The sequence below is a fragment of the Oryctolagus cuniculus genome, chromosome 5, assembly GCF_964237555.1.
Source record: "Oryctolagus cuniculus chromosome 5, mOryCun1.1, whole genome shotgun sequence".
NCBI lineage: Eukaryota > Metazoa > Chordata > Mammalia > Lagomorpha > Leporidae > Oryctolagus > Oryctolagus cuniculus.
This window is the reverse complement of record NC_091436.1, coordinates 139,980,777-139,994,603: the sequence shown is the minus strand read 5'-3', so window position 1 is coordinate 139,994,603 and position 13,827 is coordinate 139,980,777. Positions and strand designations below refer to the sequence as shown.

Below are 13,827 nucleotides of genomic sequence, written 5' to 3'. Positions count from 1 at the left end.
CACCATCCTTTAACAATTTTTAAAATTTAGTTTATAGATTGGTAAGGGAATAATCAAAGTCAGAAATAATATTAAAATATTCTAGGAAAAGAGATCAACTAATATAGTTTATGATGATTAAGTTTTCCTACTTTTTATCATGAAATAATCTTATGTATTAATGTAAGATTTGATGGATGGCATTAGCTATATAAATATGTAATTACTGCAAACATTTGCATACCTGTTGTTAAAATAATTGACAAATATTTAAATTGTGTTGCAATTCTGCTTTGCTGCTTAATAAAAATCTGTTTGAGAAATTAAAAAAAAATACAATCAAGGGGCCGACCCTATGGCGTAGGTTAAGCCTCCACCTGCAGCACCAACATCCCATATGGGCACTGGTTCAAGTCCCAGCTGCTCCACTTCCAATCCAGTTCTCTACTAATGACCTGGGAAAGCAGAAGGTGGCCCAAGTGCTTGGGTCCCTGCACCCACATGGGAGACCCAGAAGAACTTCCTGGCTCCTGGCTTCTGGCTCCTGATCGGCCCAGCTCCAGGCCATTGAGGCAATTTAGGGAGTGAACTAGTGGATGGAAGATATCTCTCTCTCTCTCTCTCTCTCTCTCTCTCTCTCTAACTCCGCCTCTCAAATAAAGAAATCCTTTTTTAAAAATATTTTCCTGTATATTTTTGTAAAACTAGATTTTTTTTAATATGCTTTGATCAAAATACCAGGTAAAATGCAGAAGTAGATACAAAAATCTAGATGTCATATAGAAAAGCACCTGCAAAAATATGGACTGTAAAAATGCCACTCTTCTCACTGTTCTGTTTACTTTGGAAAATAGCCACTTCTCACATTTAAAAATAATTTAACATACAATGGTTATTATCCTTCTGAACGAAGTATTTTTAAACGGTCTTAATTTTAATATTGCTAAATATAATCCAGAAAAATAAATTACCTTCGGGGTCCTCACTGATTCCTGAGCGCATGGAGAGACCCTGGAATAGAAAACTTTGGAGCACTGCGGGAAGAGAACTCTGGGAGCCGCTGTGCGCCGCGTGGGGTCAGGGTCCCAGGACTGGCACTTTCACTTCCCCTCCCACAACCCGGCTCTGGTTCTTCTGCCCGGACGCCGGTGACGCGAGCTCGGGTCTCACTCCCATTGGTTTCTAGATCAGCCTCGCCCGTTCCTGAGCCTAAAGTCCTAGCTGATTGGTCGGGACTCAGTCTTTGCCCCTGAACTCGAGGATGGGGACCCTGGGGCTCCGGCCCCTCCTGCTGCTCTCGGGGGCCCTGGTGCTGGCAGAGACCCGGGCAGGTGAGTATGAGGTCGGGGTGCGGAGACGGCCTCAGCGGGGTAGAAGAGTAGACGCCACGGGACAGGGGCTCAGGAACCCGGGGAAGCCGCCGTCCCGGCCCAGTGTCCCCCAACATACCCATTGTCCTGACCCCTCCCGCAACCTCTCCGTGCCCTGCGACCCCTGCTGACCGGCAAGTCCTGCGCTCTGCCACAGGCCCCCAGCCCGGGCTCCGTCTCTCCGGTTCCCGGCACGCTCCTCCCACCACCCCGGCTCTGACCGGGAGGCCACCCTGGGGTGCTAGGCCCTGGGCTTCTACCCGCGGAGATCTCACTGACCTGGCAGCGGGATGGGGAGGACCAGACCCAGGACACGAGCTCAGCGCCGCGCCCTCGGACCGCAGGTTCCCACTCCCTGCAGTTCTTCACCACCGCCGTGTCCCGGCCGGGCCGCGGGGAAGCCCGGTACATCACCGTGGGCTACGTGGACGACACGCCGTTCGCGCGCTTCGACAGCGACGCCGAGAACCCGAGGGTGGAGCCGCGGGCGCCGTGGATGCGGCAGGTGGAGCCGGGGTACTGGGACCGGAACACGCGGTTCGTCAAGCGCAGCGCACAGAACTACCGAGTTATGCTCGACAACCTGCGCGGCTACTACAACCAGAGCGAGGCCGGTACGTGACCAGGAGGCGCACACGGCCTGTCCCCGGCGTCCGTGCGCCCGGGCCGCGCACGAGGCTGAGACGGCGCCAGTCTCCTGTGACCCCAGAGGAACCTGAGGGACTTCAGGGCGGGGTGGGAGGAGGCTCTGACCGTCACCTCGCGTCGGTGTCGCCCTGGGGCCAAGACTGACCACGGGGCGGGGCCGGGGCCAGGGTCTCACACCTACCAGTCTATGTGCGGCTGCCATCTGGGGCCAGACGGGCGCCTCCTCCGCGGGTACGAACAGTTCGCCTACGACGGCGCCGACTACATCACCCTGAACGAGGACCTGCGCTCCTGGACCGCAGCCCACACGGCGGCTCAGATCACCCAGCGCCAGTGGGAGGCGTGCGGTCAAGCTGAGCTCCGCAGAAGCTACCTGGAGGGGGAGTGCGTGGAGTGGCTGCGCAGATACCTGGAGATGGGGAAGGAGACGCTGCAGAGCCCAGGTACGTAAGGCACCTCCGGACCTCCCGTCTCGTCACCTGCCTCCCGAGAGGAGAGGAAAGTGGTGCCAACCAGAACACTGCTCTCCCTTGGGTCCAGAGGGAACCCAGGTCCTGTACTAGAGAGTCACTGAAGCCAGCCCTTCTCTCAGGACAGTAAGGGGTCAAGCCTCTCCAGGATCGAAAGATAAAGCTAATTCCTGGCCGGCGCCGTGGCTCACTAGGACAATCCTCCACCTGCGGTGGATTCACCCCTGGTTCTAGTCCCGGTCGGGGCGCCGGATTCTGTCCCGGTTGCTCCTCTTCCAGTCCAGCTCTCTGCTATGGCCCAGGAGTGTAGTGGAAGATGGCCCAAGTGCTTGGGCCCTGCACCCGCATGGGAGACCAGGAGGAAGCACCTGGCTCCTGGCTTCGGATTGGTGCAGCGCACCGGCTGCAACACACCAGCCGTAGTGGCCACTTAGGTGGTGAACCAACAGAAAAAGGAAGACATTTCTCTCTCTCTCTCTCTCTCTCTCTCTCTCTCTCTCTCTGTCTCTGTCTCTCTCTCCCTCTCTCTCTCTCTCACTGTCTAACTCTGCCTGTCAAAAAAAAATTTTTTTTAAGATAATTCCTAAAATAACTGGTCAGTTCCCTTTGACCCGCACTACTCTTGGGTTTCATGGGTCACGTTCTCTGGCTTTCTCGGCCCTGCACCCAATGTCTTTCAGGGGCTGAGTGCAGCTTTTCCAGGTCTCAGGGTCTTTCCCCCAGGCCAGAACCTGAGAGACCTGGGGCCCCCTACCGTGAGCTGAGCCCAGGGTGGTGTCAGTTTGTACTTTCCTCCTCTGCAGCCGCCCTGTCCCTTCCCAGATGGTCACATGAGAACTGCTTCCGTGGTCCTTGGGAGGTAATGCAAAATGTCTGAATTTCCCTATTTTCCCCCTCAGTCCCCCCAGAAACACGTGTGACCCACCACCCCATCTCTGACCAAGAGGCCACCCTGAGGTGCTGGGCCCTGGGCTTCTACCCTAAGGAGATCTCGCTGACCTGGCAGCAGGATGGGGAGGACCAGACCCAGGACACGGAGCTCGTGGAGACCAGGCCTGGGGGCGACGGAACCTTCCAGAAGTGGGCGGCTGTGGTGGTGCCTTCTGGGGAGGAGCAGAGATACACGTGCCGTGTGCAGCACGAGGGGCTGCCCGAGCCCCTCACCCTGACATGGGGTGAGGAGGGCAGGGGGGCGGGGCCTCTTGTCAGGGAAAACATGAAGTTGTCAGCAGGGTCAGGGTTGAGACTTGGTTTTTATAATTTGTCCATCATGGTAGTGAAATACCTGAGGTTTATTATTTCAGTTCTAATGGTTCAAGGGCATGGTGCCAGTATCAGCTCAGCTCAGCTCTGGTGAGAGCCTTGTGGCAAATGGCACCACAGTGGCAGGGGACTGGGCGCAGAGAGCCCCATCGTGAGACAGGGAGGGGCTCTTCCCTAACTCAGGGTCTTACCTTAATTCTTTCCAAAGGCAGCACAGGCAGTGTCCCAGGACCCACTTCTTAAAGGTACCCCAGCTCAACACTGCCATGCTGGGGAACGAACTTCTGCCATAGAAACCATGCAGAACAAACTATACCCAAACCACAGCAGAGCCCCTCGTCTTCCCTCCCTTTCCCAGAGCGGTCATCCCAGCCCACAGCACTAATCGTGGGAACCATCGCTGGCCTCATTCTTGGAGCTGTGGTCACCGCAGCAATGCTCATTGCTGTGATAAAGAGGAAGAAGAGCTCAGGTAGGGAAGGGTGAAGGATGGGGTTTTCTTGTCTCACTGATGGACTGAAGTGCCAGGTAGAAGTGTGCCCTGCCTCGCTTACAGGAAGCACAGTCCACACACAGGTACTGGAACACTTACGCTACTGTAGCCCACGTGTGAAAATAAAGGACCAAGTTACCACCTTGGGGACTGCAGTGATGGGGGCCTGAACCTGGTCGGCCAGAGCGGAAGGGCCCGGCTGAGAACCCTCCAGAAGGGGAGCTACCTGCCTCCGGCAGACCTCCTCCCCTGTGTCCCCCTCTTGCCCAAGGTCTGCAGTCACGGGCCGGGAAGCTTCCTTAGGGTCTCGTAACCCTTGCTGCTCGCTGGCCTCTGACCGGCTATTTTCTTCTCACAGGTGGAGAAGGGGGGAGCTACACTCAGGCTGCAAGTAAGGATGAAGGGGGTGACCCCTGAGGCCCTGGGGCAGTGTGGACAGAGCCATGGGGGAGTCCATGCACCCCACCACTCCTCCTGCATCCACACTTCCCGTGGCCTCTGACCAGGTCTTGTTTGTTCTGCCCCAGGCAGCGACAGTACCCAGGACTCTGATGGGTCTCTCACAGCTTCTACAGGTGAGACCCTGGAGGGTCTAGGTGGGAGAGGGGCCCTGGGGAGTCTCCGGGTCAGGACATTCTCAGGTCACCACTTGGAGCAGCTGATCTGAGTTCTTTCCTGACTATTCCTCAGTGTGACAGCTGCTTTGTACGAGACTCAGCATGGCAAGATCTGTTCAAGACACCACCGTTGACCTCAGGAGCTCCTGATTCCTTTCTGCAGTCAGCATCTGAATGTCTGCGTTCTACCAGCATAATGGGAAGAACTGGGGAGCATGGCCGACTCCGAGCACGCCGGCCGCGGCCCAGTCTGCCCCTGCAGAGGGAGGGTCTGTGATACCACGAGATGGATTTTCAGACCCATCAAACTCTTGCCCTCCTTCTGGACCATTCGCTCAACTGTTATTCTGTTTCTTCCCCAATCTTTTTCAAGGATCCAGACTGTAGGATAGCAAAGAGGAAAGATCCCATAACTTCTCACCTTAATAAACTGCTGTTAAGTTTCTATTTTGTTTGTTCACCTATGCCCTCTTCACACCCATACAGTTCAAATCAAAAATCATGGACTTATACAGCAGACTCCAATCTTTATTTATATTTGGTTGGAAGATGGAGCTCATAAGGCTAGGATATCTTTTCCCAAGACAGAAATGTCATCATGTGTTGAGCTGTGCAGGACTGGAAACCAAAAGCCGAGAGAAAAAGGGAGCACAGCACTTATGAGTAAAGTACAGGCGGCACGGACTCCCATGTGAGAGCAGTCGTCTATGTGACAGCACACTGTTCTGTAGCTGCCACAAAGCATTTGCTCTGAGGTTACTTCCATCAAGAAACGCTGTGACATGTAGGCTAAGCCTCCGCCTGTGGCACCAGCTCCCCATATGGGCATCAGTTCAAGTCCTGGCTGCTCCACTTCTGAACCAGTTCCCTGCTGATTGCCTGGGAAAGCAGTATTTGATGGTTCAAGTCCTTGGGCCCCTGCACCTGCATGGGAGACCCAAAAGAAGCTCCTGGATCCTAGTTTCAAATCAGTCCAGCTCTGGTTGTTGCGGCCATTTGGGGAGTGAACCAGCAGATGGAAGACCTCTGTCTCTCCCTAACTCTGCCTCTCAAATCAATCTTAAAAAATTCTGACAGTGTGTGGTGGTGGTGGTGGGGGTGCTCTAAACTGATCATTCAAGTATATCTGTTGAGCACTATGTGCACCACACTATTTATCTCTAGATCAGTGAACTAAAAACAGGCCAGTCTTGGGGATTATGTCTGCCAATGTGAAGAGACAGATAAACTCAGAGTAAATAAAATACTTGTTAGAATTACGTGCTGTGGGAATTGTCGCTCCCCCTCTTCGTGGAGGAACGACACAGGACCCTGCGCTGTTCTTTCGTCTGCTCGGCCCTCCCCGGGTTTGCTGCTGATTCTTCCCGGGTTGGCTACTGTCCCTTCCACCTCCGTGGAAGGGCAGTTCCCCCTGGCCACATTCCCCACTTCCGCAGGGGAGCGGCACACCGCCGGCCGGTTCTCTCGGGGGCTGCACAGGTGTTCCCTTAGATGTTCCCCTTAGATGTTCCTGGTGCATGTTGTCTCTCTCCTCCTTTATAGTCCTCCTCTGCCAATCCCAACTCGGCTGCCCACACGCCGAGTACGCTGCTCTCCAATCAGGAGCAAGTCCTACAGTTTATTGGTTGAACTGGAGGCAGCTGTGTAAAAGCTGTTTTCTTCTCTCCCAGCGCCATATTGTGGGAGAGCAGATGCATAGAATAAGTCTTAATTCCAGTAACTTAGTCTAGTCCGAATTGCTCCCCACAGGAATAGTGGGGGGTGAGGCAGGAGGGAAATGATAAGGAAGCAGTTCAGGACTCCAGCTCCAGGCTGGAGATGTCAGGTACTTCAGCTGGGCTGTGAGCACTGGACACACCAGGAAGTGGTATTCTACAGACTCTGAGATGAGTTTTCTAACAGACTGAACCAAGGGTTTGAGATACAGGTGTGAAAAGTGACACTGTGTCATCAGGAAGGCAGAGTTGCCCTGAGTGGAGAGGTGGAAGGCTGCAGCAGGTGCACAGGTGAGGAGGGCACAGTGCCAGCCTTCAGTGCAGAGACGCGGACGCCAAGACGTCTACAGAACTGCAGCTGAAGTGGTTGGACTGGCAGCTGGACAGAGAAGTTTGGGGACATCGAGGAGAAATGTGTGAGCCAGGGAAATAAATGAGGGGTGATGCCACAAAAACGGAGTGACTGGCTGTCAGAGAAAAAGAACAAGGAATGAGCCCTGGACCTCCAGTGTTGCTGCAGAGCTGGTACGTCTGGACGGTACGTAAGGCTCAGACGGTCTGTAATTGAACAGGAGATTCTGCATCTAGGACATGACTGCTGCTGACGCTGCTGGTCTTCAGACCACATGGTTAGGTAGCAAGAACAGTGACCAGAACTCCCATATCTGTGCGTCAGCCTCCCCCATAAGGCCTGTAAATAAGCAGTCCTTGGTCTTGTGTGCAATACTTGAGATGGTGGATCTGCTTAGAGACCTGGATGCTTTATAACAAATGCAGCAGCAATCCTGGTGCCCCACCAGATTGGGAACCACTGAGGTCAGTGACCACCAAATGCCCAGGGGAAGACGGGTCTTAAATCCACATTACAGTCTTGTTTGTTCCAGGGAAAGGGAGAGTCTATTTAGCTGATTATGAGGCATGACGCTGGGAGATACGTATCACTTCCTCTACTGAGAGACAGATTTAGTCAGATGGAAGATATAGGACAGGACTCTCAGCTCAGTATAAAACTCTCAATGCTGCTTTCTGAATCTACTCCCCACACAGATTTATCACTCACTTCTTAAATGATGGAATGCAAGGTTTTCTAATTTAAACATAAAGGAATTTTTTTAAAGATTTATTTATTTATTTGAAAGAGTTACACAGAGAGAGGAGAGGCAGAGAGAGAGAGGTCTTCCATCTGGTGGTTCACTTTCCAATTGGTCGCAACAGCCATTTGGGGAGTGAGCCAGCAGATAGAAGATGCACTGATCTGAAGCCAGGACCCAGGAGCTTCTTCTAGGTCTCCCATGTGGGTGCACGAGCCCAAAGACTTGGGCCATCTTTCACTGCTATTCCAGGCCATAGCAGAGAGCTGGATCAGAAGAGGAGCAGCCGGGACTAGAACCAGCACCCTTATGGGATACTGGCACTTCAGGCCAGGACGTTAACCTGCTGTGCCACAGCACCGGCCCCAAACATAAGGAATTTACATACACATGTGTGCATATATGTCACACAGGACTAAGCTCAAGACTGGCTACACAGCCAGGAACAGAATCCACAAGTCTACCCTAGATCAAGTCCCACACAGGTACTACTTCCCCTACGGCTGACACCATAAAGCTGGACATGGACCCTGTGGCTTGGCACGCAGTCACTACTGACACTCATTTATTTGAAACTTGAGAGGCAGAGTTAGAATGACATGTCCTCCATCTGCTGGCTCACCCCCCAAATGGCCGCAACAGCTGGAGCTGGGCCAATCTGACACCAGGAACTTCCTCTGGGTATCCCATTCAGGTTTGGGGCCCAAGCTCTTAGGCCATCTTCCACTGCTTTCCCAGGCCACTAGCAGGGAGCTGAATCAGAAGTAAAGCAGCTGGACTTGAACCAGCACCCACATGGGATGGCAGAGGCTTAACCTTCTATGCCACAACACTGGCCCCAACGTTTATGCCATTAAAAAAAAAAATTTCATTTATTTGAGAAGCAGAGTTAGAGAGAGAGGGAGAGATAGAGAGAGAAGTCTTCCATCCACTGGTTCACACCCCCAAATAGCTGCAACAACCAGAGCTGGAATGATCTGAAGCCAGGAGCCAGGAGCTTCTTCCGGGTCTCCCATATGAGTGCAAGGGCCCAAGCACTTGGGCCATCTTCCACTGCCTTCCCAGTCCATCCATTAGCAGGAGAGTTGGATCAGAAGTGGAGCAACCAGGACTCAAACTAGCATCCATATGAGATGCCGGTGCAGCACGCAAAGGCTCAACCCATTACACCATAGCACCAGCCCCATTCAGCGCCATCTTAAGAGGCATTTTGCATCCCATCCTGATCAGAGCCTGGCAGGTGATGGATCATGTGACTGGGAGAGCCCAAGCCTCATGTAGTGGCAACTGCACTAATGCTGGGGAAAGAGAACTTTCCTTTTCCATGGACAGAACTGGTTCCTGCCTCCCACCAAGGCTATGCAAGTGTGGAATATCCTTAATGCAGGAAGCAGTTCAGGTGCTGAGGGACAGAAAAATAACACAATTCCTGGAATAGTGATCTGAGACTGGTTGAATGATTAACAAATGACTCAACTTACTCCCTTGTGTTTTTTTCAGTCCAGCCTTTGTTTACTTCAGTTTATGCACCAGGAGGCAGAAGGTGATGGCCCAAATACTTGGGTCCCTACTCCCTACGTGGGAGACCCTGATAAGAGTTCCTACGTTCTGACTTCAGCCTAGCCTAGTCCTGAATGTTGTGGCCATTTGAAGAGTGAACCAATGGATGGAATATCTTCTATTTCAAATAAAATAAATTTTTTAAAAACACACTGGTTTATAATAATTAAGAAAATCTGTGTAACACATACCTTTATATTTTGCTATACATGCACATATTTCTAGGCAGAGCATCTATGACTTCATCAGTTTTATCTAACTGCCCACAAAACTCTAAAAAGCCATCTTTGGGATGGGCATTTTGTGCAGTGCCCACATCCCCTATCAGAGTACCAAGGTCTGAGCCCTAGCTGTACTCCAAATTCCAGCTTCCCACTAATACACACATCCTAGGAGCTGGAAGCTAATGGCTCAAGTACTTAGGTCCCTGCCATCCACATGGGAGACATGCATTAAGTTCCCAGCTCCTGGCTTTGGTCTGGCCCAGCCCCAGCTGTTACAGGGAAGTGAACCAGAGAATCTCTCTCTCTCCCCCTCTTCTCTTTTCCCTCTGCCTTTCAAATAGAAATTTTAAAAATAAAAATGAAAACCATCCTAATTTAGAGGCCATGATATTCAAACTCATTAATCAACAGTTGATGACCAAAGGACATGACACAAAATGGAGCATCTCTGCTTATTACCAGTCCGAGAAAAGGCAGAGTTCACTGGCTCACCCTCACTCCCAGTTTCTGTATGGATCTTACTGAGGAATGGTTAGAACCGGGCCACAGACCACCATTAGCCCACAGAGTACACTTAGAGCAGCACTGGCCAAGTAGATGGTGCTGCATCCCAGCAGCGATCCTAGTGTCAGGTTAAATGCAGGAATTAATCAGGAGTTAATGGGGATTCCATTTCCAGTAATGTGGGAGACTGAGTCGTAGGACTCCTAATAAAAACAACTTGGAAAATTCTGAGATAAAATGTAAAAAAGTGGGGCCAGCACTGAGGCACAGCAGGTTAAGCCTCCACCTACAGTGCTGGCATCCCAAATGGGCACCAGTTCAAGACCCAACCGCTTCACTTTTTTTTTTTTTTTTAATTTATTTATTTGAAAGATAGAGTTACAGAAAGAGGTAGAGATAGAGAGAGATGTCTTCCATCCACTGGTTCACTCCCCAGAAGGCCGCAACGGATGGAGCTGTGCTGATCCAAAGCCAGGAGCCAGGAGCTTCTTCCAGGTCTCCCATGTAGGTGCAGGGCCCAAGGACTTGGGCCATCTTCTACTGCTTTCCCAGGCCATAGCAGAGAGCTGGATCGGAAGAGGAGCAGCTGGGACTAGAATTGGCGCCCATACGGGATGCCAGTGCTTCAGGCCAGGGCATTAACCCTCTGCGCCACAGCGCCGGCCCCCAAATGCTTCACTTCTGATTCAGCTTCCTGCTAATGTACCTGGGAAAGCAGCAGAAGGTGGCCCAAGTCCTTGGGCCCTTGCACCTGTATGGTAGACCTGGAAGAAGCTCCTGGCTCCTGGCTTCAGCATGGGCCCAGCTCTGGCCGCTGCAGCCATTTGGGGAGTAAACCAGTGGATGGAAGTTCTTGTTCTTTCTCTCTCTCTGTAACTCTTCCTGTCAAATAAATCTTTTTTAAAAAAAAAATGTAAAATGTATCCAAAAGTATAAAAGTACAAGCAAGAGTATAATCCTCTAAGCCAAAATACAAACACAGGCAGGACTCCGGGGAAGAAACTTGCCTTTACCCTGGGGCATCTGCTAAATCTGCAGACACGTCAGTCTCGGTTTTCTTAGGTGTGTGGGGTCCAGCACACACAGGACAGTCTTCAGAGACAGTTTCTGTAGGGAGAACCTGGGAGAGATTCTGTGCCCAACAAACCCGGGGCATTTCTTTACAGTCAGAAAAGGGATGTTTCATACCACACACAAGACCGTCAGGAAAGTTACTCTGAAAGAGGAAAAAAAGCAAACAACTGTTTTTTGAGAATTTCCAAACACCAGTCAGCAATCACGCAGATATGTTGCCCAAACTGGTTTTATAATTTGGTTGGGCCCAAAGTAACCTTAAACTATGATTTTGCTTTACAATTGTCCTGGATTTATAGCCCAAAAATTGGAAGAAACAAAAATCCATATTTAACCCATGTCAAAGGATTAACACAAAGCACTGTAAATGCAGAAAGAGCAGTTCAGAGCAGTAAGTGGATACGAAGTGTAAAATAGCCAATATTTCACTGTTGTTTCTACCAGTTCTCACACTGATGGAACAGTGAAGAATTTCATAAAACATCAATATTTGCATCATGAAAGAGAAAATTACATAACCAGTACTATGTATAAAGAAAATATGACAAAATTTGAAAATGGTTACAAAACACAGGAAACTAAAAATTTTCTAGTTATTTTTCAAGAATCAAATTTAATTTTAGAAAGTAAAATTATAACAATTTGAATTAAGAATTCAGTCTACTGCCGGCGCCGCGGCTCACTAGGCTAATCCTCCACCTTGCGGTGCTGGCACACCGGGTTCTAGTCCCGGTCGGGGTGCCGGATTCTGTCCCGGTTGCCCCTCTTCCAGGCCAGCTCTCTGCTGTGGCCAGGGAGTGCAGTGGAGGATGGCCCAAGTGCTTGGGCCCTGCACCCCATGGGAGACCAGGAAAAGCACCTGGCTCCTGGCTCCTGCCATCGGATCAGTGCGGTGCGCCGGCCGCAGCGCGCCGGCCGTGGCGCCCATTGCAGGGTGAACCAACGGCAAAGGAAGACCTTTCTCTCTCTCTCTCTCTCTCTCTCACTGTCCACTCTGCCTGTCAAAAATAAAAAAAAATAAAAATAAATTAAAAAAAAAAAAGAATTCAGTCTACTGACTTTTGCTTTGGGGCCATGACAGAATAACATAGAGTAGATTTATTCTTGTGCCTTAACCACTACAAATTCAGATAATCATATTAAAAAAAAGATACTCAGACACTGAACTCAGAGTCCCAGAGACTGTGCTCCCCAAGAGAAGAAGGGCAATGAAAGCGGCGAGGCCAAGTTGTCTGGCTTCTTTTTGGTGATACCTTTCTTTTATAAAAAATGCTTATTTACTTATTTGAAAGGCAGAGTTACAAAGAGACAGAGAGAGAGGTCTTCCAACCACTGGTTCATTCCCCAGATGGAGCCAACAGCCAGAATTGCACTGATCCAAAGCAAGGAGCCAGGAGCTTCTTCGGGGTTTCCCATGCAGGTGCAGGGATCCAAGGACTTGAGCCATCTTTCACTGCTTTCCCAGGCCATAGTAGAGAGCTGGATCAAAGTGGAGCAGCCAGGACTCGAACCAGTGCCCACATGGGATGGGATGCCAGCATTGCTACACCACAGCTCCAGCCCCTTGAGCTGTTTTTCTAACAGATGCTTCTTTTCTTATTACACTGTACTTCTTTGGTACCAAATAAATTATTAACAAGTGATTAAACTGAATTGGGAAACAGAATGAAAAAAGCTGGCAACCAAGGAATGTAATGGTCCACATAAATGATGTATGCAAAGAGCCCAGCTTCCTTCTGGACACTGCTCCTGGGACACAGCCCGGGGAGAAGGAGCTCTAACATGGCCCAGCAGTTTCACTGAGTGGAGGGGACAAAGTGAAAGGGGAGAAGGTGGGACAGTGAGAACACGCAAGGTAGAGACACACAGAGAAGACAGCCGGGGTGGGGGGAGCACTGGAAGTCTGTAACTCTCATCTCTGCGGCTCCTTAGTGTAAGAAAACCATCCAAGAACAGAGAAACAGTGAGCCGAAGGACCATAGGGAACGGCATCCAGAGATACACTGCACGGGGGTGGTGTCTGCATGTGATATAGTCAGTGGTAGCCAGACTAGAAGTCTCGTAATTTGCTGGGCATTGAACACAGCATTCGTAAAGACCTGTGTCAGTCCTGGTGAAAAGCTAGCCTTAGAGGCTTGAACTAGCATCCACATGGATGCCAGCATTGGCCCTGGATCTGTTTATCCTTCCCTCTCTGTAACTGACTTTCAAATAAATAAACCTTTAAAAACAAAAAAAGTGAAAACTACTACCATATCCCCTTGATAGTACACTCACATATTTTCCTTCCATATTTGTCCACTCTAAGGTTTGGGGTCCTTTTTTATCTTCTCAGACAAAAAAGGATAGTTATTAACCCTGCTTACTGTATCATCAAATGGAAAGGGTGACTAAACAATGCAAATCAAATCAGCAACTTCACAGGTAAAGTGCATGGGAATTTACTTCCAAAGGCCGCACACATACCAAGTGTAATCTTTTAAACTCAGTGGCCATCTTCCCATATATCTACAAATTCTTTGGTGCTCTTCCCTTGAAATAAACAGAGCCTAATTTCCCTCCCTTTGAGGTGGGCTCTTAATGACACACTTCTAACAAACAGAATAAGGCAGAAATGATGGTATGTGATCTCTGAGACTAGGTTATAAAGAACATCGTAGCAGGCCCGTGTTGTGGCGTAGTAGGAAGAGCCACTGCATGCAATGCCAGAGTCCCACATGGGCACCGGTTCAAATCCCAGCTGCTCTACTTCTGATCTAGCTCCCTGCTGATGCAACTGGGAAAGCAGCAGAAGGCAGCTCAACTCCTTGGGGCCCTGC

General features: G+C 50.4%; 2 protein-coding genes across 5 annotated transcripts in view; one reads left to right on the top strand and one right to left on the bottom strand.

Moving 5' to 3' along the window:
• LOC100355380 (patr class I histocompatibility antigen, A-2 alpha chain) overlaps nucleotides 1–1,076 on the bottom strand; it is a 69,989-nt gene extending 68,913 nt beyond the window's left edge. Inside the window, exon 1 of the mRNA XM_070074295.1 lies at nucleotides 951–1,076. The gene's annotated coding sequence lies outside the window, so the exon portion shown is untranslated. The remainder of the gene's footprint in view (nucleotides 1–950) is intronic.
• Nucleotides 1,077–1,155: 79 nt separating this feature from the next.
• On the top strand, nucleotides 1,156–5,285 carry LOC100349247 (HLA class I histocompatibility antigen, B alpha chain). Of its 4 annotated transcripts, none has more exons than XR_011388738.1 (8): nucleotides 1,156–1,310; nucleotides 1,694–1,963; nucleotides 2,165–2,440; nucleotides 3,367–3,642; nucleotides 4,089–4,494; nucleotides 4,582–4,614; nucleotides 4,751–4,798; nucleotides 4,914–5,285. XR_011388738.1 is itself a non-coding variant. In XM_008262668.4 (8 exons), exons 1-8 carry the CDS (start codon nucleotides 1,241–1,243, stop codon nucleotides 4,916–4,918), a joined length of 1,092 nt encoding a protein of 363 aa, XP_008260890.2. In that variant the 5' UTR covers nucleotides 1,156–1,240; the 3' UTR covers nucleotides 4,919–5,285. The 4 variants fall into 4 exon arrangements, 3 of the variants coding, with proteins under 3 accessions (XP_008260890.2, XP_069930394.1, XP_008260892.2); XM_008262668.4 differs by having other exon boundaries at nucleotides 4,089–4,202; XM_070074293.1 differs by lacking the exon at nucleotides 3,367–3,642 and having other exon boundaries at nucleotides 4,089–4,202.
• Nucleotides 5,286–13,827: the final 8,542 nt, after the last annotated feature.